This window comes from Helicoverpa zea, chromosome 22 (assembly GCF_022581195.2).
Source record: "Helicoverpa zea isolate HzStark_Cry1AcR chromosome 22, ilHelZeax1.1, whole genome shotgun sequence".
In the NCBI taxonomy this organism is placed as follows: domain Eukaryota; kingdom Metazoa; phylum Arthropoda; class Insecta; order Lepidoptera; family Noctuidae; genus Helicoverpa; species Helicoverpa zea.
Window position 1 is genome coordinate 10156682 of NC_061473.1, and position 27278 is coordinate 10183959.

Here is a 27278-nt window from a genome sequence, read left to right on the forward strand (position 1 = left end):
TACGAGTCCTTTACATATGCTGCTGTGTTTCCTCTCAATGGTGAAAGTACTTTAGCCAGATGTTGAGCCAATCTGTAGGTTGGTGAGTCGATTTGGCTGACTATTGGTCGTAGTGGAGCATTAGGTTTGTGTATCTTCGGTAGCCCATACAGCTTTGGTGGTTTTGCGCAGCTAGGAACTAGGTATTTCACGTCTAGATTCAATGTTTCGGAGTACTTTTTTATCAAATCACTAGTTGATTTCAATGTTTTTGTTGTGGGGTCGGTCTTCACTTGTTTATATGTACTTACATCCGATAAAAGGTCAGATATCAATATGGAGCACGATTTTCGGAAGTAGGTAGGTAAGTAAGTAGCCTATTTATTCTTGAATTGAAGGCTCCCAGGTAACACAAACTTAAGGTGCATCTACACGGTGCAAGTAGCTTGCGCATGTTGAGGCACATGCGCAGGTGACATGCATTTTAAAAACGTGCGGGTCCAGCGACTAGCGCATGTTAACTTGCTCCAGCCACATGCACCGATTTCACTCCACGCAAGGAGGCCGAAATGTGTAAATGTCACAAAGCACTCCTGAGTTTGATTGCAAGCAACGTCACTCTCGCAAAAGGGGCTGTCAAGTCACAATTTAATGTCAGAGACCGTCAGTCGTGTACTATAAAAACCTTTCGCAGCAAAAGCCATTGTTTGATATTTTATAACAGTTGACTGTTGCATGAATTTAAAGTAATTTTATCCGAAACTGACTAACGTCGTGTCGAAGGCCTCCCCAAAGCATGGCCTTTGCTCGATCTTCAGCAACCAGCATCTACTGCATCCCGGCGTCCTTACCTGACCTGAACTGACACACATTTTATTAATTAAGCACCGAAAACATACAACTCCAAAATTACTTTTAACCAAAATCTTGGTAAAAAGCGATCGTAACAGACACCGCTCCGAGCGCTCGACCAAAGAACTGTCACATCTTAAATATTCGTGAAAACTGACAACTCTTTGATACCAAGATTACAAAGCTTTAGTGTACACTGTACAGTATTATGACATTTGACGCATCTTTGTTGTTATTGTACAAAGGGATGGCCAGAAGCAATTTGAGCTGTTGCCGAGACGTCCGCTCGTCACGGCCGCTGACAACGTTGTGGCGGTTTTGTTCGGAATTTGAAATACGTCAGCCGCCGGCGACCAATCCGCTTTGAGAACGGTATTACTGTTTCTGTGGTTTCTTTTGAAATGTTACTGTTTTTGAGAAGACATGAGACATCATACGAAATTAATATTTCACTGGATAACCAACTGTTTTGAAAGAGGCTTAGGTATAACAGACAGCAACTATTTAGTGGGATGAGTTTTTCAAAGTTTTATTATTTAAAAATATTTCTAAAACCTAACCTAACCTGGGTTACCTAACCTAACGGGGTATCGTTAATAATGTACCTAACTATCCGCGATCAAGCTTAATTAACTACACCAAGGCCAAAACCCTTATTCTTTTCCAATTATGTAAACTTTCGCGTCTTTTTGAAATTATTTTTATAATAGAAACGAATTCCAAAAAGTACACTCAGCATCAAAACTAAGTGGCCAGTTCATCTCATTTTAGATGGTAGTTTTTCGAACGAGTGTCATAAAATAAACGTCAAAACTTACCGTCCAAAACCAACCCTAATCTGGTCTACAGAAACCGGAGAGACAATAAGAACAAAAAAAGATGATCGAAACGAAACGCCAACACACTGAAAAAGAAAACCAAACTCAAAAAAACAGGTTGTACCGTACAAATCCTTTACATACGCTTCATCCTACCAGCTCTTAGTGTCTGCCCATCACGGGATGAAGTGGGACGGTAATTACGCGTTGTCATGGCAACGCGTATGACAAGCACCTCACTGCGATTGAGTTCCATTTATGATTGCGGTGGATATGCGTTTAGGGGGATGGCGGACAGATTTTTAATGTGAGCTAATGTTTTGTGACTTGTTTTATGAATGGAAATTAAGATAGAATTAATTGATAGGTATACTAAAAATAAAAAAAAATAATAGTTTGAAAACTATAAAACACGCTAGTCATGTATTGCAAAATTTCATCCTAACCGAAGACCGGGAAGTGGGTAAAATGAAGATTCCAAGATTGTCTCACATACATAGACAAGCGTGTTAAAATTTTAAAAGTAAAATGTCTTTTTTGTTCGTAATGGATAAACCCAAAAATCACTAAGTGAGACTTTAAAAATTCTTTCACTGGAAAGCTACACTCTTCCCGAGTAACACAGGCTATATTTTATCCCGGTACGGGCAGTAGTTCCTACGGGACACGTGTAAAACTAGTAAGTATTTTGTATGTTCCTTAGAAATCTGATACAAATAAATAAATTAAAAATATGTTTCTTCCATACAACTCTTACATTCCTGGTAGCCCTACTCGTCACAGTGTCCAGCAGGGTCCAGTGTCCACTCGGGGTTTAATCATCAGCCGTCAGTCGCGTCGCTCTGAACTCTTCAACTTGTCACCTGTCATTACGTATGGTGGTCTCGTGCCGGCTCGTGCAAATTTTTCGAGAGGCATGTCGAGGAAATTGGTTGTTTGCTTGATTATGATTGTGATAGTGAGTCATTATTGAATTAAGAACTATCAGGAAGGTACTTACTTCTTCGTAATGGCTTTTAATTTAATTTTTCAACTATTATATCAATGCCAACTATGCAATTTGTTCTATTCTCATAAATAATCTCTTCTTGTTGACGAAAATATTGTCTTTGATATTATATATTTTTTAATTAATTATTGAATCTATCTACTATTAGTGTTATAAAAGCTTTATTTACAGCGTTTTTCGTTTGCTTATCTTAAGAACTACAGTTCTGATTTGAGGAGATCACATGATACATAGGTAGTTACCTAGTTATTTATTTGGTAATATTCCTTGATATAAAAATATTAACAAGATATACTAAAGTTTTAAACCAGGAAATATTCCCGATCACAAGACTGACTACTGACATAATTATTGAACAGTCTACAAGAGATTTCCCACCAATTTCCCCAAGGAAGGTTATTTCCTAACACGCAACGTAACCAGGAAAACTAACTTACTGACAGTAGCCATACTTTATTCTGGAAAGTTTACAAAGAAGTAGGTATTTTAACTTCGTAGAATATTTTAGAATTGCAAATACTAAATAAATAAATAATTACCGGATTGGAAAACTCTTATCTACTTCGCTACTACTTATTAGAAGAAGGATTCTGTAAGTAAAGGCTACATCATGCATCTTTCATCCTGATTTAAATACTTAAGTGTTTTAAAATTCAAAAGTGCAAGCATTACCTATGCTACCAAGTAATAAAATGACTAATCCTAAAAGTAAACAAATGAGTTAGGTATAATTACGAGTAGCTGCTATCAGCTTTTAATTTTCTTTATATATTAAATACCTACCTACAAATGTTTTCGTCATCGACAAAAGCAGGCAGTATATTTAGGCTTGTCTGACATCATCGCCCTGGTGAGCAAGGAGGATTTCCTTACTTCCGGACAAAGAACTGGTTATTATAGTCTTTGACTGGTTAATTCCGTCTTATAAACTTGTACAATATAAGTATTTAAATTTTGTAGAAAGTTTCTAGGTAGATGCGTCATGCCTAAAGGTGGCTACATGCCTACATGATGTCTTATGCATATCTATGACCTATGCAATAAGCCGAAAGTTTTCTTTGTCAATACCAAAAATATAATAATAATCATAACTACTGTCCTAGATTTTTTCCTTTATTGTATCATTCCCGCGGATTTTCCCGCATCCCGTGTAAACTACTGCCCGTACCGGGATAAAATATATATACAATAATATACTCGCAGATAATGTAGCTTTCCAATGGTGAATGAATTTTTAAAATCGGTCCATTAGTTTCTGAATTTATCCATTACTAACAAAAAACAAAGTTGTCCTCTCTATAATATTAGTACAGATTAGCATAGATTAAGTTACGACTCACTCCCGTATCGGGATAAAATATAATATCCTATGTTACTCGCAGATAATGTAGATTTTTAACGGTGAAAGGATTTTTAAAATCGGTCCAGAAGTTTTTGCGTTTATCCATTACAGACAAACAAAGTTTTCCCCTATATGATATTAGCAGATATAGATTAAGTTGCAACTCACTCATGATGTGGAGTTGCAAAGATTCTCTAACTTTTCACATCATGCTGGGGTTTTAGATTTCTCTAAAACCCCAGCATGATGTCTTTCTGTTCCAGAACCACAGCAACTTCAGCTTAGGTATTTTTCAGATCAGGACCTGGTATTCCCATGTTATTACAGGTACTTAGTATTGTGTTTACATTTCGTTTAATAAGTACAATTGAACAAACGCTCAGACGGCGTGACAGGACATGTGCTGCGAAACTGTGATTCATTTTCAAATTAATATGAGTCAGAACTCTGTGTTCCCCTCGAGTTGGCCACAGAGTAGATAGAAGTAGTGGTGCCAGGAATATTTATGTATTTATATATCGTGAACTTTTGTTACATTTGTCTTTTGTTTTTATATCTAGATAATATCAAACTATTTTAAGTTAAAGTCAGTTATTACATTAATTAAGAAACGAAGTATGCTTGGGCTATATATCAGCCGACGTTACGAAAGAAAATCTACCTAGTTTTGAATTGAAAAAAGATACTTTCGGAGTTATACAATGACATTGAAAATTACTATCCCGAATTTATATCTTAATGTTAACTTACGTAAATGATCTTAAAACTATTTAAATTTTAATTTCCCGCACCCGGTTGCAATTGCATTTAGTGCAATAATGTCAATGCATAAATAGTGCAGACGCAAAAATAAGAACAGTTAATAACCTACACATTAGGACATTGCCCTCATTAAACATTTCCGACCACAACAAACTTGATTGATCATTAAACGCATTAGTCATTAGACTACCGCATTTACCTACTCTGTGACAAACACTTAGTAAACACAAAGTGATATGACCAGTCTACCAGTCTAGAACTTCTCTTCTGTGACAGAACACGTGTTTTACTATTTAATACCCATATATTTTAAATAATGAAGATCACGGTAAGTTCTTTATTGAAATTAATTTGTTTTTTTTTTACTAAGTTTAAAGTAGGTTTTCTCTGCTTCTTTGTTTTATTTTAATGTTTATATTTAAGTTTGTGTGTATGACAATGTGCGCGCTTTATTTACGGAAAACGGGTTTGAAATGTTTTCGTTCAAGGAAGTTTGGTTCATTTCAATGTGGTTTACTTATGTTGTTTATTATTTAAATTCAATTCTTACGAATTGTACAATAAGCTAAGAAGAGTGAATTAAGTTGTAGTTTTTCTAGTGATCGTAAGCTCTGCTACTAACTATGAAGTCATGAATTCAATTCCCAGAATATGACAAGTCAAGTGAGCTTCAAATAGTTTGTAGTGGAAACCTGAGATACACTAACGATATAATTTATTTTGACTAGTAAAGTCTCGAGAAATTACTAAAGAGTCTTAGACCTCTTCCTGAATCAGGTTTATCACGCTCCGTAAGATTTACCATTCACGTAATATCTAAGTCCTTTTTATGCCATGCTGAGTTTATCTATGGGTACTTATAATAAATCTGTAGAGAGGTCAATTCTGTATATTAAATATATTTCCAATCAATCCTATCAGTGCTTAGTGATCGATACTGATGCAAAAAATGCAATCAGTAAAATTTTTGACTGTCTGTCTTTCTGTCTGTCTGTCTGTATGTTCGTTATGGAAACAAAAACTAAGTACTCGACGGATTTTAATGAAACTTGGCACAAACATTCTGTATACTCTATATCGGTACTACTACTCGGTTGTAGGATACTTTTCATCACGCTATGATCAATAGGAGCAGAGCAGTGATGGGAAATGTCGGGAAGACGGGAGAAGTTACTCCATTTTTTAAGCTTCCGTCGCGTGTTCAGCTTTAGTTGTTAAAGCTAAGTAGTAATATGCTAGGTACGCATAGATTTGGTTAATTGGATAGGCTGGTGATTATTATTTCTTCCTCTCTTTGCACAAAGTCCGATTCTACGCTGACGAAGTCGCTGGCAGAAGCTAGTCTGTAATAAGTACCTACCTACCTAACTGCCCATATATGATGGCCAAAATGAATGTGACCAAAAATGTAATTTTTTAACAGTACCTACCTAAGTCTGACACCAGTCTTAGCAAGGGGTATTGGGTTGGCCGGGTAACTGGGTTGAGGAGGACAGATAGCCAGTCGCGCCTTGTAAAACACTGGTACTCGCTGCATCCGGTGAGACTGGAAGCCGACCCCCAACATAGTTGGGTAAAGGCTCGGAAGATGACGATGATTTCTGTATCCCCAGCTGATCCTCGTGCTGCTATGCCTGGTCTGCATCAGCACAGCCATCCGCCAACGCTCCGACAGACGGCAGATCCTCATCAACCGGCCCAGGATCGACACGTTCGGAGCGCGGGAGAAGCGCGCGCCCTGGCCGAGGCCACAAGATGGAGTCAAGGGACGGAGACCAGCCACAGGTATACAAGTTCTTAGTTAGGATGCATCTACAGGGTGCATGTAGCTAGTGCAAGTTAACATGCGCAAATGACAAAAGCACGTGGGTGGGTATCTTGCTTTGGTACATGCGCGAGTCGTTAGATCCGCAACCTGCACCCTTACAATTTGGTTGGACAGTTACAAAATGTGGTGAGTCTGAAAGTTAGTTAGCATGACCATCTTTTTCCTTTTCCCAAGATTGTTGAGGTGCTTACTTACAATATATGAGGCTTAAAATGTGTAGAGCCTCTATGTCTGACCTTTGATGGAACACTTCATAGCTATTCCAGTATCCTTCTTTATAGATAGGTATCATTATCTCCCGAGCCTTATCCAAACTTTGTTGGAGCCCGCTTCCACTGTCTAGTGTTCTACAAGGAGCAAGTGCCTATGTGACCTCTTCAACATAGTTACCCAGTCCTATACCTACCCGTTGGGGTCGGCTTACAGTCTTACCTGGATAATTACGAGTATTTTACATGGAGGGATTGCCTATCTGACCTCATCAACCCACTTGCTCGGGCAAGAAACTACCTACCCGTTGATAAAAGTGGTAAAAAGAGTTGTCAGACTTCCTAGCTTCTGACAACTCGTAACGACTGCTGGGACCTACCAGTTTAACATGGCTTCCGAAACACGGCGGAAATAAAGGTCCGAGCAGATTTCACATACATATAAGTTCTAACAAACTAAATAAGTAAATAGATAAATCGCCTTACATTTCTGCCCATCCTCATTTCGTAAGAACTAAAAAGTTGATTTTTTATTACAGCTCCACCTATCCCCCTTGAAATGAAACTCCGCAAGGGCGAGTACGTCTGCGGTAACAAGATCTGCAAGCTGGAGCCAGGAGTTGTGCCGAAGGGATGTAATGGAGATTGCCAGTATAGAATCTTTAAATAAATAGTTTTGTAATAAATTCTACTTTTATCTGTCTAGTTTTATTGTGACTAATCATTTGATCTACTTTTTTTTAACGTCATAAATCATCAAATGACCCCCTCCCGCTGTGGGTTAGCAGCGGTGAGGGAGTGTCAGACTCATACTCACTAAAAACCGTCGTGTTCCGTCGTAGGCCTTTTATGTACCAGGGCCGCGGTAACTCGCGCGAACAATCCCGCAGGCAGCCCATCATTTTGATCTACCTGTCTTGACGAAAGGGTATATCCGTTGTTCAAAGCAGCGCCCTCTCTTGGTGAAAACCTTTAAACTATGATACAAGCTTACACCACAGCTTATATCAGCTATCATAAAAAGTTTATTTATTTAAACAGACCACCATATTATGAATTCATCCCGTGGGAACTACTTCCCGTACCGGGATAAAAGTAGCCTTCCTCGGTAAATGGGCTATCTAACACTGAAATAAATTTTCAAATCGGACCAGTAGTTCCTCAGATTAGCGCGTTCAAACAAACAAACTCTTCAGCTTTATAATATTAGTATAGATGAGCTAGAAAAATGCAGTAAAAACACAGATATCTATCCAAATTATTTATTAACAGCATCCTTCTTCTTCCACGTATCTTCCCACTTCTTCTGCGACTGTTTAAATACATCGAGCTGAAGTTTCGCGGCCAATATCCGACCGTAAGGGGTACTGTTCAGAAGACTGCTCTTGTCTGCGAGTTCGTTCATTAACTTCACCTTCTGTTCTACAGAAGCCACGTTGAAGATCTGTTCAAAAGCGCGGGAACCGTACTGGGAGAGCGCCAACTTTTGGTAGAAGCCCTGAAATTGGCGAATGTTAGAATTAGGTTTTGTGTTTGACATTAGCTACCAAAAATACATAACTCTGATGATATCAGAATAGATACTGCACTTATCCTTACAAATATGATGAATGCCAAATTAACTGTGTGTTTTTCCCGCTAAAACTGATTTAAATTAAATTTAATATACATAAATACTCAAGTTTAGATTCTGAAAAAGAACACAATAATATGCTACTTTTTATCAACGTGCGGGAATTAGAACTCCCGGTATGCTATGACGTATGTGGAACTACGGGGAACTGCTCGTTCTTAAACAAAATAATCTTATTTTACTCCTATAGACTCGGCCATTTGACGCTACATTATGACTATGTCGAAGTTACCTACAGCTAGAGCTGCCATCTCGAATTTCGCCAAACCCGAACAAACATAAAAAAACGCGTAAATGGTATTTTTTCCACAGACGAGCCCAAAAAAAAATGTAAAACTAAACAAGACATAATTTTTAATCCATATACTATTACCATGTATTTAAATTCAATGAGGTGCTTTCTTACATGAAAAGTGTCCAGGACTCTTCTTGAAACCCCGCCCGGACGGACCCCGGACGGCCTCTAAACTAGGACAAATCCGGAGAAACCCGGACGGATGGCAGCCCTACCTACTGCCAACTTCACACCGGCAAAGTTATATGACGAGTACCCACCTTGAGCCGCCACACGAGCTTGTCCCTAGCCTTGACTCCGACACACTGTCCCTTGCACAGCGCGTCGGCCACGTGGCAGCCCTTCGCGTCGCAGAATATCACCATTAGTTGCTCAGCCGTCAGGTCTAGGAGACCGGTCACTGCTTTTGCTGGACGCTGTGGAAATAAAAGGTTTGAATGCTGTAGCGAATAAGGAATTAGAATTTTATTGTTTAAGTAGAAATTACTCATACATAAGTTAGTTAAAATTATTTCTACTGGCCTTTCCAGAAAAAAAGAATAGTCAAACTACAGTTTTCTATATTTTGAAATAGATACTCAAACCAAATACTCCATTATCTATTTATATAGGCTTCGAGACTATCGTGAACAGATGAACAAGCTCTAAAGATGATTTTGTTTCATAATATCCAGAATTTACGGTCTATATCTATAGGGTATATATGAAAGGTAGGTATGTGTTTTTACCTGAAAGTCCAGTATGCACTGCAGTATAACAGATCCGTGCACATTGATGAAGTACTCTTTATCCAAAGCGTTCAGGTCAACTCGGTCGAGTGGCAGCAACCGCAGGCACAGCACGGAGAAGTACTTCTGATTTTCAGAAGAGTTACACTTTAGGGCTGCTTCCAGGCTCTGTGGATTATAAGATATACGAGTATGCAATTAGTAATTTGGGGTTCTGTGTAATTATTAGATTTGATGCTTTGATTTTAATCATTTATTTCCTATAGTCCGATGGAAAATGCAGTACAATAATATTTAAAACATCACAATAGTCATATTAAAGGAGCCAATTTTTCTGTTATGTAATATGTATTAGTTTATAGGAGGCCTTTATACAAATACCTATACTTACAAAAAAAATTGTTTGTTTGCATCACAAAGGCTCCAGAACTACTTCCAGAAACCATCTCAAAATAAAAGGCTATATTTTATCTGGGTATGGGCCTTCCACGGATGTGGTTGAAACTTAATTTTATTGAATCTGTCTTTGACATTTTTACACTTTTTGTCGTACACAAAATAGACATAATTAAAGAGTTGTCCATAATAATTTTATGTTTGTAAATATGTATAGTTTAGATAATTTTTAATTTTTATTGTTAACATTTCAAATTAGAAATATTTATTTAAAAAATAGACATACTAAGAATACAACTCACATTAACAAACTGCGCCTGCTTGGCCTTGAGGCGGAGACAGGCCTTCGCGATCGCGACCAGCACCCCCGTGTTGCCGCACGACAGCAGCGCCCCGAGACGGTCTGACAGCTCCTCAAACATCGGCTCAAACTGACAACAAACAGATATTATAATATAGGCCAGAGGAAAATTATTTAGTCCCCAGGCCGGCGAACAAATTTTTTTTTGATACATATACATTTAAGACTTTGTGAGTGCCTTCCTTACGATGAGTCCGACAAAGTTTTCGAATGCGCAAATTTTGGTGCCCCTGCGTTTTTTAATGCTTGACTCCTGGAATTGTCGATATCACGTCACTATGACTCTTCGTACATACCTGTTTCATTTTTTGAGATTCGTTTAATAAAGTTAACTAGAAAATGGTGTTCAACTTGTCCGATAAAGATCGTGCTGCGTTTGGAGTGTCCACCATCCTGAAAATGTCGGTATGACGTCACTACGACTCTTCATACATACAAGTTTCATTTTTTGAGATTTGTTTAATAAAGTTAACTAGAAAATTGTGGTAAGCTTGTCCGACAAAGATCATGCTGCATATGGAGTGTCCACCGTCCGGAAAATATAGATATATTTTAAGATTTGGTATAAAGTACTGACAATTGGTGTGAAGTATGTTCATCTAATTTACTAACTCGGCCTCATTTTTCCAAAAACGAGCCAAGAAAAACGAGATCAACGTTTTTCTGGAGGGGCGAGGGGCAGCTTCGGCTTGCTGGCCGGTAAAACTACCTGCGCCTCAGCTCGCAGGCCGCCTCGCCCCTCCGCGCCTACGCGGTTTTGAATTGCACTCTAGGGGTAGGGCAGACAAGACTACGTGGAGTCGGTTTTGCAGCGATTCGTTCGGCCAGCAAGCCGAAGCTGCGGTGGTGAGTGTGAAAACCATCTGCGCCTCAGCTCGCAGGCCGCCTCGCCCCTCCAGAAAAACGTTGATCTCGTTTTTCTTGGCTCGTTTTTGGAAAAATGAGGCCGAGTTAGTAAATTAGATGACAATGTATAAATAAGAAGGACAAGTTACAATAATTGATGATCTTTTATTAAAGCTTTCTAGTAGATGGCGTTGTAAAAAAGACGAATTAGTTTATTATAGGCTATGTCATTTCCTCGTTGCTTAGTTATAAAATTAGAAGTTTAATGATGTGTCCAATAAATAATTTTGTGGCTACACTTATTATTTCCCTAAAAAAACTTCGGCGAATTGTTAGTATTTCAGAAGCTAGAGCTTATATAAAATTATTTTATCGATAGGTGTTTTCAAGTTAATAAATCCCTTCTGTAGTAATGATACATATATCATTCGAAACGACTTTCTAAATACAACATTTACTATTAACATACTTCACACCAATTGTCAGTACTTTATACCAAATCTTAAAATATATCTATATTTTCCGGACGGTGGACACTCCATATGCAGCATGATCTTTGTCGGACAAGCTTACCACAATTTTCTAGTTAACTTTATTAAACAAATCTCAAAAAATGAAACTTGTATGTACGAAGAGTCGTAGTGACGTCATACCGACATTTTCAGGATGGTGGACACTCCAAACGCAGCACGATCTTTATCGGACAAGTTGAACACCATTTTCTAGTTAACTTTATTAAACGAATCTCAAAAAATGAAACAGGTATGTACGAAGAGTCATAGTGACGTGATATCAGTGGCGGATTTACCAATAGGCCAAGTAGGCCAGTGCCTAGAGCGGCAGATTTAGAGGGGCGGCAAATTTAGCAATTTTTTTTACAGGTTTTTTTTTATAATTGAATATATGAGTACACAATCCATACATAAATAAACGATTAATTAACGCAAGTTAATAAACTGTAATATATACTTAGGTACTTACGTGATCATGAATTTTAAAATATTCTAATAGCGTTTCAATAAAAATAAATAAAAAATCATTCATCATCATTCCTGGTTTGTTCTGCGCTCTTTGAGTCCTCAATCTAACAAAAAGTTAAAGCACCGAAGTAGCAAAAACAACTGACGCTCTACAACTCTACACTGACGATTTCTAAGCTGTTTATGAGGTGGAGGACTTTTGTGTCCCAAAACTCGAAAAATTTCGCGCTCGCTGCGCTCTCAGCTTTTTCACTCTACACTGGTTTTTTCAAACTTGTTTAAGTATTTTTGTGTTCCAATACTCAAAAAATTTCGCTCTCAGCTTTTTCACTCTACACTGGTTTTTTCAAACTTGTTTGAGTATTTTTGTGTTCCAAGACTCAAAAAATTTCGCGCTCGCTGCGCTCGCGCCTTTCACTTGACAGTGTCTATTTTCTGATTTCTTTAGGTATTATTGCGTCCCAAACATCAAAAATTTCGCGCTCGCTACGCTCGCGGCTTCTTCTCTTTGCAGTGCTTTTTTCCCACTCTTGTTTGGGTAGGTATTTTTGTGACTCAAAACTAAAAAAATTCGCGCTCGCTTCGCTCGCGACTTTTTCACTTTACGGCGGTTTCTTTTTTACTCGTTTTGGTACAAAATTATTGAGCTTTGGAACAGAAAAGTTTTTACATTTGTAGTTTTTTTTGGGGGGCTACTCAATAGGTAGTCCGCCCCGGGTGCCACCCGATGCTACGCTGCCACTGAATCATAGCACCCGAACGAATGAACCGATTTCAATTTAGTTATTTTTTTGTACTACAGGCGTTTTACGAGCGAGTGTTCTTAGACATGTTTGATGAAAATCGATTGAGCCGTTTAAAAGTTACAGAGGTTTTACGCTTCAAAGTCTTTTTATTTTATTTTATTTATTAAGGCAAACCAACAACATATTCACAAAAACAAGTATAGTTACAAAATTTCTTACGTAAGTATTTACTGTGTGAATATGTCACTTACAGGTAAGCACACCATTTGCAATAAGTTACAGAGTTATACTTATTTATACAATTACTGCAGTCAAAACTATGAAAGAAAAAAACAATCGGTATAAGTTAAGTAATTAATTACAATACAAATTTAGAATAAATTACATTAAAGATAATTAATGAAATGAGTAGTCATGCTTTTTGAATGTCAATAATATTCATCATTGATATAGCAGTCCCAAACACTAACAACATTCAAAAAACAATCACAGAAAAAATTAGGAAATATACAGAATTGCAAGAAGAAATAACTAGAGTTTGGAAAATGAATAGAGTAACAATAGTCCCGATAGTAATATCTACCACAGGTGTAGTCCCTAAACAAATTTTTAATAGTTTTGCCGCACTTAACCTCTCCAAATATACTTACCTCACTCTACAGAAAGCAGCTATCCTCAACACATGCCGTATAGTTAGAAAATTTTTGCAACTTGATTTAGACAATAATTTTAATGCAGTACAGAACAACCAGCAAACTTCTCAAACCCAATAGTATTAGTATTAGGATCTCACTTTGGCTTTAAGCCCGTAAGATCCTAAAAATACCAGGTTTAAATTAAAACCTGAGAAAACGAACGTTTAAAACCAAAATAATAGAAAGTAATATATCACAGAAGTCATAATATAATAAGATTGGTCAAATTAATTTCGAGGCAGCCGCTTACAAAGTTAAGTTTAACGTTAGAATTTTTGATTTAAATTCTGCGCATACTTTATTATATAGGGACATAATTCTATTACGTGGTGCATGCTGACCCAGGTTTGTGCGACTAGATTTTACAGCAAACGTTCTGGTGGTTCGCGCCTGGCGATGTCGACGTCTAGGAACGTCCACATTTACTTTCAAGAGAAGGTCGGGAGTGGACAAAACGCCATTTACGATTTTGTATAGAGTAGAGAGATTGTGAAATATTCTCCGATTTTTAAGTGGATCTAGTTTAAAGTAACGCAGACGTTGCGTGTAACCAGCTCTAAATTGACACTGTTTATCTTTGAACCTTAGAAATCGCGTAAATGCTTTTTGAATTCTCTCTATACGGTCAATGTGCACAGCATGAGTAGGGTTCCAGGCTGGAGAAGCGTATTCCAAGACACTGCGCACTAACGTGTTATAGAGTATTTTTAATGAACATGTGCTCTTGAATTCTTTACCGATTCTTTTGATAAAGCCGACCATTTTCGTTGCCTTTTTTATAATATTATTGATGTGCGTGGTAAATGAAAGGTCACTGCTGAGTGTAACGCCTAGGTCTCGTATTTCGTTGACCTGTTGAAGAGGAGTTCCGTTAAGAGTGTACATTGATGTTATTTTGTGTTTCTTTCGCGTAAATGTTATATGGAAACATTTATTGGCATTCAGAAGCATCCCGTTTACCGCGCACCAAGTCTGTATCGAGTTAAAATCTGCCTGTAGTAGGGCAATGTCGGTCTGGGAGTTTATGTCTCGATAGATTTTCAGATCATCCGCGAACAACGAAAATTGACTGTGCTTAATATAATGTACTATGTCATTGATAAAGATGACGAAAAGAATAGGCCCGATATGAGATCCCTGCGGCACACCGGAGGTCGCTGTATATTCTGTAGATCGATACCCATTCACTACCACACTTTGCAATCGTCCGCATAAGTAAGACCTAAACCATTTCGTATATAGTCGCTGTCATATAAACTTGTTATAGTTCGGCCATTCAGAGAATGCGTTCCTGACACGTCGCGATTGAACTGACGACGTAACTACATTCATTGATTATTGATATAATAATGTTGTTTTAATGCTCCTCAATTGTTAAAACGGTAAACAACCAGCAAAAATATTTTTATCGTAACTGCAACGCCATTGCAAAGTTACGTCGTCAGTTCAATCGCGACGTGTCAGGAACGCATTCTCTGAATGGCCGAACTTATAACATTAAACTCTTCGGTACATAGAGGCTTGCAAAAATAATCTAGTAACTGACAGAAATATCATTAAGTTCACAATCATTAGAGGCGGCAAAAATTGAATGGCCTACTAGCGGCAAGTTTGTAAATCCGCCACTGCGTGATATCGACAATAGGCTAGTTTCCTAAAAAATAATAATTAGTCCGTCTTGTAGATTGTCCAAAATTAAGCGATACGTATTTTTTCTTTTTTAAATTGGATCAGAACTTGTTAAGATATAGCGTGTTAAAGTTGAGTGTGACGTCACAAGTTGCTACAATTTTCAGGACACTGTGACGTAAAAGGCCCCCACTCCTAATTTTTGAAGTGTATTATCTTTGTCATTTTATGTTTAATTAAAAAAAGAAAAAATACGTATCCAATATTTTTTGATTATCTAAAAAGCGAACTAAATATTATTTCATTATTTCGACCCTGGACACTACCCTATTCCAGGAGTCAAGCATTAAAAAACGCAGCGGCACCAAAAGCGCATTCGAAAACTTTGTCGGACTCATCGTAAGGAAGACACTCACAAAGTCTTAAATGTATATGTATCAAAAAAAAATTTGTTCGCCGGCCTGGGGACTAATTGTTTTAAGTGAACTTTGGAAATAACTAAACACATTTACAATCATAATAAATCATATCTGTGTTTCAGACACATGTTAATCTGTAGGTCCGGCTGTCATTGAATATCCTTGGCAGTCATCTCGGGTAGTCAGAAGCCAGTAAATCTGACACCAGTCTTACCAAGGGGGTAGCCTGGGTTGTAGAGGCAGTCACTTCTTATATAACACTGGTAATCAGCTGCATCCTGTTAGACTGGAAGCCGACCCCAACATAGTTGAGAAAAAGGCTCAGGAGCTGATGATGATGATCTCATTACCTCCTCCTTGACGTCACAGTTGTCTATGAGCCGCTGCACCGTGTAGTTGAGCATGGGCATCGCAGCCAGCTGTCCAAGCCGGTTGATGAAGCAGCGAGCGTAGATCTGGGTGTATGTTTTTTTCTTTGACACAAAGAGAGCTGCTTCTAGTAGTCTGCAAAAAGTGAATACATACATAAAATAAAATAAGATCAACATGTATGTACCCATATTCGCAAAATAAATAAATTTGAATTTGAACTTCAGGTAATTAAAGAAAAGGTTTTTTTTTAATAATAAAGTAACAACAAGATTAGTGAATTATAATGGAAATGTTCAATAATAAGGCAAGGTGTTTTGACAGGACCTACATTTAAAGTAAGATTGAATCTTATAATTTGAAACTCACCTCACAGCAGATTCAGACTCAAACACAGGTGGTAGATTACAAGCCTTCACCGCATTATCATCAACTTCCGCATCCTTAACGTCTTTCTTATCATCATCACTGTTGGCCACCCAATCCTCAGGCGCAAAGCTTTCATCCAGCAGTTTCCGTAACAAGTCCTTCGTAGCATTCTTATCAACATTCTTTATAGCGTATAGCATAACTTGCAGTAATCCTGATGTAATATTCTGATACGGTAAGTCTTTAAACTGAGGCCATGCTGACAAACGGTTCACAAACTCTTTGACTATCTCCTTAAATTCTTCCGGAACATTCTTGTAAGTCATTTTCGTTGTATGCGGTGGTATTCCCTTACCGTCATCAACTGTTTGTTTGAATATATTAACTTTAGGCTTCTCTCCAGGCAGTAAAGTGATACCGCTTAAGCATTTTAGTGCGCTACGTAAAATATGATTTGCGTATTGATCCCATACAAAATCTTCTAAATTGTTCAGTGCATATTTTGATATTTTTATGGTGAATTCATGGCATTTTTGTATATGTTCTACTGTAAATTTAGATTCGGTTTTTGGTTCTAATTTGGGTTTTTTCTTAGGGACCTCTTCCTCTTCATTATTTTCTTCTTCTGTCTGTAAATGTTCAGTAGCTCTCTCACAAGCTACCCTTAACAATGTTTCTACCACATGGCTGGTGAAGTTGTCTGCACAAAGTTTACGTAAGTCTGGTGAGAGTACTTCGATGAACCGTTCCAGGTCCTCGGCTGACGCGAAGGGTAGCAACAGTTCTATGACTCGACAGCCGAGCTGGTTGCCTACTACGTTGTGTTCTTCACCTTTTGTGCGCTCTAGCACATTGTTTACTAACGCATCTGAAATGTAAAATTCGTAATGTTAGTTAATTAGCAAATATAGCTTACATTCTTGATGCTCATATATCTGAATAACATGCAAAGTACTTTTTAACCATGTGCGGAAATTTCACATGAAATACTAGCAGAAACACTGGTAGAAGCAAGTTATACATATTTTTATGAAATCTAAGGAGATTATAACTGTTACTGTTTAACTTACGTCTTTCCTCCTTATCCTGAATGCCCTGTTTCATGGCATCTAGGATACCAACAAAGTACTGATACAATTCTTCAGGAATCTTCGTCCCGCGACCCATTTGACCTTTCTTAGCATATTTCTTAGCGTTCGCGAGGAAATTCTTGCGCTTTTTCCTCGTTCTTTTCTTATTTGGATCATTATTTGCGGTTTCTTCACTCATTTTTAATGAAACTATGCACTCAACTGCACTTCGCAAACAAAAACATGGATGTTTTGAGGTTATTTTAACGTCAAAGTCAAACTCATGCGGTTTTGACTTTTGAAGCGTTCCATAATAAGCTTTACTGGAATATCAGCATAAAAATGCTTGCTCTTTCTGTTTACGGAAATTGAAATGTGTTCCATCTCTTTCATGAAACGGGGAAACGCGGGAAAATTAAACGTTGAATATCATATTGCAAGATCGGTAATTAAGGATTCAGTTTTTTTTTTGTGATTGGGATACCGATATACGAGTGCCTGTATTATACCTGCACGGAATTATATGAAATACTTACCGAAAATAATTTATTATTTACCGACAGAAATATACCAAACTTGAGCGAGATGTGTACTTGAACCCAAAGCCAATTTTTTTCCTTGCGTTATCTATGTGCCTATTACACTTACATCAAATCCTCCAAAAATAGGTAAATTAAATTATGTACCTACTTAGTTTACTCATTTATCTAAGTCTTCTAATCTTTGCATTAATTACTAAAATGACCAAGTAATACCGGATAGGTAGGGACATACAAGTTCATTGAGAAAAAATACGTTCACCAAATGCAGTGTCAAGTGCATTAGGGCATTGCCCTACGATTAGCATAACGTATCAATGCGTTCACAAATAACAAGTAAACCTATTATTATTCGCCTCCTTACACAACTACACACATTGTTAACATCATTATCATAAAGTTATTGACTCCGTTCGATTGTTCTTCACGCTCCATCGGCATACAAACAGGTATTCCTTCAAAGAATTCATATCATAATGATAAGCTTCCGAGACTAGTGACGTAAAAAAGCTTCTGAAAGAGAGGGAAGAGTAGTATTCTGTCTGGCGCCAGAGAAATGCGGTGCAGCGGTGGGAAACCAAGCAAACGAAACTAGTTTGCCGCCGGCTAGCGGGAGCGAGCGCTCGATATTAACGTCTGCGCGATTGTGTAAATAAAGCCTTCATTTTTCGTCGATATTTTAATTTAAAAAATTCAATGAAAAAAATACGATATCAGTAAAAATCTGAAAATGATAACGATAGAACGTGGAACGCTCTAAAAAATTGCATTTCTTTTTTTATATTTGCGAAAAAAGTTTGCATATCAAAATAATCGAAGTTTGTGGTGCCAAGTAGTGGAAGTGAATTATTTTTTTGCCTGTGGAGTTTAATTTAAGGTAAAATTAAGTGTTCAAAAAGTTGTGTGACTAGTTTGTAAAGGCGTTGACCGATCCACAACGCTGTGACACGCGCCGTATTATTTACTTGCTTACTTTCTGGCTCGGCCCAGCTAATTACACTTGCATGAAGATGCACGCTACTGTTGCATTAAATTATGCACCGAGTCTGATGAAATAACCACTAAAAACCAAGGCAAAATTATGAAATCGAATAATTCATAGCACAGGCAGATTCTTATTGGAATAAATTAATTAGACATCAGATATTTACATTCATTAACTGCTGCGTTTTACAGAATCATTATCTCAAAATGAACAAAAAATGTTAGGTCACCTTTAAAATATTCAGACAGGAAAATAACAAAAAGAGTCGCCCAAAGTCAGGCGCTAACAGGGAATAGCTAACAAAAAAGGCAAAACCTGATTTATTTAGCACGGCCGTATAGACTGTATGGGCATGAGCTTGTGCCTATATGAAAAAAATCTGCATATTTAAAAAAAGTAAGAACCCGCCTTTTCTTGGAATGTGGTTCGCGGCGCAAATGAACGCTACCTCGATTTGAAACTTAATTTCAAGGCATTTAAGTTTACTTTTCTTTGATTTTGTGTTTGATTACTCTTTTGGCTTTGTAGAATACCAATGAAGTTGATACTTGGGTATAAATTACAGAGAATCAATCAATTACATGTGTAAATTGAAGCCAGCTTTTGAAAAGGTCTCACAAACTCTAAAAAGTTAGTTGCTAAGTACACACTTTTTGGACTTCAATATTTTTTATAAAAATTGAGGCTTATAGGTAAGTAGTAGTAATTTTATATCAAAAGGGTCAATAACTTCAGGTCTCATGTTAATTAAAAGCCTCGTGGCTCGCGTTTAATAGGCTCGTGGCCAAGGAACTCGATACCTGGAACGAATCCCAACAAATTATGCGTCAAATCGATTTTTGGAGACGACTAAAAGTTTTGAATGACGGAAACGGTATGATGATAATTTTAAAGTTATAATTAACGCCTATAGTTATATATAGTATGTCTAGCCATGGCGCCTCCGCCCGGTCGGGGCAGACTGGGTAGACCCAGGAAATGCTGGCTTGACGTCGTAAGGGATGACATGCGTGCCAATGGACTAACCACCAGGGATGCCGAAGACCGAGCGAAGTGGAGGAGAAGTAGCAGGAAAGCGGACCCCGGGCCCGGAAGGGCAACCGGGACAACGCTAGGATGATGATGAATTAACGCCTATAGTTATCGGCACGGATATTGACCAACCTTCACCTGCGCAGAAGCGATTTATTGGTTTATTGCCTTATGTGTACAGTGCGCAAAGCGATCCCCACCCTTCCGCCGAGAGCTCAATATCCGTGCCCAGTGGCGGCCCTAGGGGTGTGCGAACTGTGCCATCGCACAGGGCCTCGCGCTTGGGGGGGCCTCGCGCTACAACCCACACTAATATAAAAAAAAAAATATAATCTATGCTAATATTATAAAGAGGAAAACTTTGTTTGTTTGTTTGGTTGTAATGGTTTCCATTAACCATTAACCATTAGTTTCAACTTTGCTTGAAAATAATGGTTAATGGTTTTTAGCTAACATCAGCAGAAAAGTCTAAGTTTTGTCGAAAGTAGCAAAAAGTAGCACCCAATGTGTGTAATATCTATCACCTGACAGATTTTGTAATACGTTACAACAGAAATCGTTACCCGGAAACACTCGGAAGGATAACTTTAATCCCTGAGAATAGTAGAATTCATACAAAAAAACGTTAAAAACTGTTGAACTTCAAAAATTGATTTTGAATCTTAAAAATACTCGTAAACATTAGTAAATCATAACAAATAAAACTGTGCTTACCTGTATTATGATAATCCATAGTAGTTTTGGTTATCTAACTCACAATAAAAAAACTCTGAGGTATCAAAAACGGCACGTTTTTAATGTAGTCAGTAACTGACGTGAGTGCATGTGACAACGATCAAGTTCTGACAGATTTGTGGGTAGCTGGCGTGTGGGTAGGAGTCCAAAAAAGCTCAGATTTCGTTCAGTAGTTACCTGGCTGGCTATCAAGTAGATTTTTTTTATTTTATGTGAAAGTTTGTTTTTACTAGTTTCGCCCGGCTAAAAATGCAAAATACCCCTATGTGCGACGTTCGAACTAATCAAGTCACAATCTTTCAATACATAGGGGGCGCTTGGGTCATGATTGCACGCGGACGCTACATGAGCTTGAGACAGCCCTGAATGAGTTATACGAAGAGCTGAATATTATATCGGTGCTGAAATAATTTCACTGAAATTTATCCCACTACCGAAATAGTCTTGAGAATTCGAATAATTAAATAATAATATAAAAAAAAACTGTTTTTTCGAGGCTTAAAATTATTAAAACATGTTTAAGGAATTCGATGACACAAGATCGACTTTCAGCCCTTGCTATTCTTTCGATCGAAAATGACGTTGCTCATGCATTCGAATATTCTGCTTTAATTAAAGATTTTAGTCTTAAGAAAAGTCGCAAGCATCAAATCATTTTAATATTTGTTAATTTTGTGATTCTTTAAATATAAACTGTAGTAAAAACAAATTTGTTTAACTTGAGCATTTCTCCTCAAACATGACGATTAGCTAAATCAAAACACCAGCTTACTCTCGCAACACATACTTTTCACGTAGGACAAAGGGCCTCGCATAGACCTGCCGCACGTAGCCTCGCAATGGCTAGGGCCGCCGCTGTCCGTGCCGGTAACTAAGTATACCCTAGTACTTACCTATATTAGAGAATACACATTTAGATTCGACTTAATATAAGAAAAGAATGATTAAATCCGAACGGGATAATGTTCACGAAGTTAAAAGCCCGATTTTTTGGACCAAGCTAGTTGGCCTCTAAGTTACTTTTGCAATGTTACCACTAGAGTCCTAGATACATACTTACCATTACATCATTGAAAGCAGTCAATATAGTTATGTTAACTTTACGACCCCACTAGAGGTTCTACTTCATTATTTTATCTTGGGAAGTGATAATAAATCCCGAGAGCGGTCGCTCGCGGCAGTTCCTGATAGATAGAGCTAAGTAAGCGATACGAGGATGTGACGTCACCTCGTCCGATAGGGATGCCACAAACACTAGGCTCCTTAATTTATATGGCAAATACAACCGTTTCTAGAACTGCATCTCAATTAGACTAAAGTTTTACGGATGGGCCTTTTAGGGACTGTCTCTTCTAAATTTTGACGTTCAAAAAGTTCGATAGTGCTCGGATTAGGGCGGTAGGCGGTTAATCTAGAATTATAATCATTTTAATTTACCCCTTTAGGGATACAAATTGAAGGAAATATCTACATAACTATCTTTAAATATTAGGCTTTAACAGTGACAGTTACAAAATACACAATTTATTAAGAAAAACCTGAATAGGTTCATTAATCTATAGAGATCAAAGGTCCGTTTAAAGAATGTTGACCTGAGACCTCTACCTACCTATACTCTTTGGACCCTAAAAAGTAGAACTGACTTCGATTTTTTGTAACAAAAGTGTCGGAAAACGTGATATTACAGAGAAAGTATTCACGAATCTGAGATTTCACGTTTTCTGAGGCACGCCGTGATTATCGATTACAAGTCGTCATCAGCAGCCTCCCTAAACCAAAGATATATATGTTCTTATACCTAAGAACAGTAAGAACGTACCTACTTTATGATGTTTATTATATATGTATTTTTTAAATATATTCGTTTTCTAAAGTTAAACTACTTACCTACTACCGTTGAAAAACCAAAAGTTACGTCAGATGATTATTTAAATCTTGCACATAACACTCTTAGTTTTCTTTAAGTGTCAATTAACTTTATAATTAGCATTAACTTAACTGACCTCATGAAAAAAATGTAAGTTTGAATAAAATTATCAAGATAATCGCACTATTTAAGAGATTAGGAAAACAAATCATAGCCATGAAATGACCGCCCTTTGGGAAAATCGTCGATTTGAAAAATGATTCGACAAGAAGAGGCCTTTTTATTTCAAATAGGCCTAGGAAAGATCATTTGAAACTTCAAACTATGTAGTTGCACGGTTCAAGAGTTTTTATCCCATGGGGAAGAACCGGCAAGAAACTCCATGATATTTTTACTATCCCAATGCAGGTCATATCAAAACGCCGAGAGGTCACGAAAGTCGTCTTTGGTCCTCGTGGCCTCTCTCTAAAAGGCAGAAGACGGCTCAAGGCCCACCATACATCAAAATAAGAATGCATTTTCAAAAGCAACAAAAATAAAGAAAGCCTTTACAACGGTATTTAAAATACCCGTTAGATTCATCAGCCCTGTACCGTCATATCATGATGCAAGTGACCCGCGCGACCGCAGCGTCCGCTAATTGTGTCAGATTGCTTTCCTAATTAAGGATTAAGGACCTGTGGCCTTAATTCCTGGTATGTTGGTTAAATCTTAGCTGTTAGCTTATCTTATCGTGATAAAGTTTGGCTGTAGAGGAAGGGAGATTGTTGCGACATTTACTTTTTGTCAGCAGAAAATTATGAAGATGAGAGCTGCAAATTCAAGATTTTTCGCTTAGAATATGAATTTAGTGAACTGGGCTACCAGCCTTTCTGATCCCTTAACATCAGCTGTTTGACATTCCAAGTCTCCAATACTGATCCCTTTCGATCCCGCCATTTCGGAGAAACTCCAAATTACCCAAAAACATTAGAAGGAATTTTAGCTTTCTATGGAATTAACTAACGAAAAACTTGAATGTTGTTGTCGACGCACCATGCAAAGATTCACTAGCGCTTTCAGTAAAAAGTTATATAGATATTACAAGCAAATACTAGCATACATATTTGGATACCCATAGACAAGTAGATAGATAGCCTTCATCAACTATCGACACTGCAGTGACCTATTTCACTTGGCTGACCGCAGCAAGAACGATAAAATTAGCCTTCCTTATAAAATCGGTTTTAATTAGGCATTGTGTTTCAAGTATGGAGGAATGCATTTAGACAAGGATATGTAAGCATTTTCATGTATGGCAGAGATAATGCAAATATTAAGTGCCATCAATACTTGCTACCTAGATATGCAAATGTAAGATTGTAGATAATTCTTCGACCATAGAGACAGTTATAGGCATCCTAATATGACAAGTTAGGTACATAAGTAGCATTTTCTACCTAAGTAGAGAACTGGTAGATATTTTTAAGTAGGTAGGGGTTTGAGGGAACATGAAGCTAATTATATTTTGAAAATTTTAAAATTATAAGTCTCATTTTTCACCAGGAAGATTTAGGATATATTTTTATAGGTACATATATGTTTGTGAAAATGTTTGCCAACTCTCAGGCTTTTTGTATTTTAAACTTTTCTCTAAGAATCTTTAAACAGTGTAGTAATTTCACAGCTAGCTACATTGTAACAAATATAAAAACAAAATTAAATCCACTGAAAATCAGTAAAATAAAACTAGTTAACATCGTTAAAACGCCCGTTTAAATTCAATGTCAAAACATACATTAGTTTCTGAGCAAAGTGTTAAGAAGTAAATCACTGAAACATAAAAATCATTCGTTAAATTGCTACTAACTATCAAAGTTAATTTTGGCTTTTCTCGTATTAACAGTGTTTAATGAATAGCATCTTTGTTTTAGATTACGCACTAGGCGGCAAAAACGCTCTCGGCAATCTATGAAATTAATTAATACGCGTTTAGTATAGGGAATTTCATTAATTTGCGTCTTCTACCTGTCATGTACACAAATTATTTTATTTATCGGCGCAATTATATAAATATCAATATAACCGCGATAAAGTAGTTTTATTTAATTGTCTAATATTCGCGTAAGTGTCAGAAATCAATTAGGTAATAAAGATTAACAAATAGAAGACCTACAAAGTTTAACTGAGAAAAGTATAATGCCATCAAAAAAGTGAGGGAAAACACGTAAGAAGGTCCGAAAGAATTCAATTTATTTATGGTGCATCAACAACAATGCATTTTATATAATAACTTCATGTTAAAGGTACAGTAATACCTACCATATTATGTACGCACGGTTTCTACAAATAAAATGTTGATTTTGGCAGTCTAACTTTTAGCTGTTTCTCCACCTGGAATTGGCAATCCAAACTACACGCACTAAAATAAATCAATCAAATACAAACCCAGCATTCAATCTAATTGGCCATCAAGATACTCAACTTGTAATATTGAAACAGTCGCGTCTTTTCTGCCTAGTGCGTGCGTAAAAGATCTGGCTAATAAATGACGTTATTAAGATCTATTGTTTTCCTAATGTCTGTGTTTTTTGAATACTAACATTTACATGATGTTTAGTGATATTGTTTCAGTTCAGCAGAACCGTGTAGTGTTTTATTTATTTTTTGTTTTTTTGTGGTGTGAATTCTACGCAATGAGCAAAAGTGTGAAAAGTGATAAAAATGTGTTTAACTTTATGGTAAACTTTAAATGGCAATTTTTGGTTTCTTGTGCGCTTACAAATCTGTGATGCTTTTTAATTTGAAATTAAGTCTACTTTACTAATACCTACTTCGTATTATTTATTAATTATACTCCGTATTTCTTAAATTCAATTTTTATGCTCCTTAGTTATTCGGTCTAATTAACATCTTCTATGTGTTACAAAAACATACCTGATAGGTACACCTTGAGATATTGAAACGTATCTAATTTTTCATCCAGATTTCTAACAGCCAGTTCATGTCATAAAAGATCAAAGAATTAGGCTCATATTCTACTTTTTTACCATCACGGAGGTACTCACTAAATCAAAGTTTACAATAATAGTGTTCTGTATACGTAAGAGATTGCCTAATAAAATTCTTTACGCACATTGCATACCAAAGTACCTACGAGTATATTGATAGCTTTGATGGCCACTCTTACGCCTCGCCGATTTTATGCTCATCATAATGGAAGATCAATATAGCTCATATAAACTGTAGCGAAAATTTTGTAGTTATTGAAATAACGTGCAAATAATAATATGGTAGATTCGAGCTTTCTATAGTTGTATGTTTTCTCTAAAGAGTTTTATCTGTCAACAGCAACATGATAGTTTCTTCGACTTGATAATACACTCGGTGGCATCGCAGATCGTGCAAAAATACTTGACTTGAGGCTTCCAAATAATAAGTCTATTATATTTATATCCAATTGTTTAAACTAGATCTTTAGTCTCTACAAAAAATGTAAAATGAGTCAAGCCACTCTACCATAAAAAGACTAAAGAATTTTTAGAACATACTTCTTGTCGAAGGTACCTACTGCTATAACTTTTAAGCAGTGTTTTCTTTTGAAATCTATAGCTTGTTTGAAAGCTGAATAGTTTGTTTATTTAACTTGAACGCTCTTATCCCAGGAGTCAATAGTTTTATTTGAAAAATACTTCTTGTGTACCTAAGCCAATTTATCTAGAAACGCTATCGAGTACCCAGTTCCTTTGGGACGCAAGCAAGACCGCATCTGAAAGCTATATTATAACCATCTACCTACGTATTATCTAACATAGGCGGAATAGCGCATGATCTAGTTTCCATTATGTACCTGCCTAGTTCCAAAGTTGTTGTCGGCTCGTTGCCAAATTCACGTCAAACTGTTGGCAAACTAGTAAACTATTCATCTTATTTCACTGGTGGCAGGTAAACTGATATGGTTTGTAAACATTACGCTTATTGTAAATGTGTTTGCGTTTTCAAATGTTGTTTCACACAATATTGTTAGGTTTAGAATGATTGGCGCGCTTTCAAACAGTCTATCTATTTGGGAACGGTGTTATGTGGAAAAATGTCAGGTAGCTCTAGATCATAGATCCTATCCTATTACCTATAAACGTAAAAGTTTGTAGCTATGTATGCTGAGATGTTTGTTCTTCATTCATACTATTGGATGGATTTTCATTTTATATTTAAGTATAATCAGAGGCACATAAGTATAACTAGGCCACTTTTTATCCGTGTGCAGGATGTCGTTCCCTCGGGATGCGGGTGGAAGCAAGTTGTTCATAAAATACATCCAAAGTTCATAAAAAATGAAAAACCATTATAATGTTTAAAAGTAATACTAAAAAATGTATTAATGTTTATATTACCAAAATTTACCTTAATACTTCGATATCTATTACCAGGCCTCTGTCACTCGACGTAGAGTAAATACGCCAAATGTCGGCCTCCCCCCAAACTTCGGCCGTCTGTACATTTTCAGCTTGCATTCATTCAAAAGGTAATTAAGTGTCAGTTTTGCTCCTCGAATTGCAACCTTGATTTATACTCTATACGTACAAATCGTTACTATCCGATTCTGCCACTTACTCTTCTCACACTGAGCGTCAGTAGCGATTGCGCCGTTCAAACATCAAATTCACATGTAAAGTAGCTTACTCGAAGTGAAAACTCACATTTTGGGGATTGATATTAGAACGATAAAACATTTATTTTTTTTTGTTTTAAGCTTGATTATCATTAATGGGTCATTTTTACTATATTTTAAGATAGTTTTTTTCA

General features: G+C 36.9%; 2 protein-coding genes across 2 annotated transcripts; one reads left to right on the forward strand and one right to left on the reverse strand.

Moving 5' to 3' along the window:
- The first annotated feature begins 4975 nt into the window (after nt 1-4975).
- Nucleotides 4976-7496, forward strand: LOC124641461. The gene is made up of 3 exons (XM_047179529.1): nt 4976-5090; nt 6376-6547; nt 7339-7496. Exons 1-3 carry the CDS (start codon nt 5079-5081, stop codon nt 7467-7469), a joined length of 315 nt encoding a protein of 104 aa, XP_047035485.1. The 5' UTR covers nt 4976-5078; the 3' UTR covers nt 7470-7496.
- Nucleotides 7497-8047: 551 nt separating this feature from the next.
- On the reverse strand, nt 8048-17606 carry LOC124641528 (nucleolar protein 9). The gene is made up of 7 exons (XM_047179623.1): nt 17336-17606; nt 16266-17133; nt 15878-16031; nt 10154-10282; nt 9456-9623; nt 8988-9143; nt 8048-8297 (listed from the first exon to the last, which is right to left on the reverse strand). Exons 1-7 carry the CDS (start codon nt 17532-17534, stop codon nt 8058-8060), a joined length of 1914 nt encoding a protein of 637 aa, XP_047035579.1. The 5' UTR covers nt 17535-17606; the 3' UTR covers nt 8048-8057.
- Nucleotides 17607-27278: the final 9672 nt, after the last annotated feature.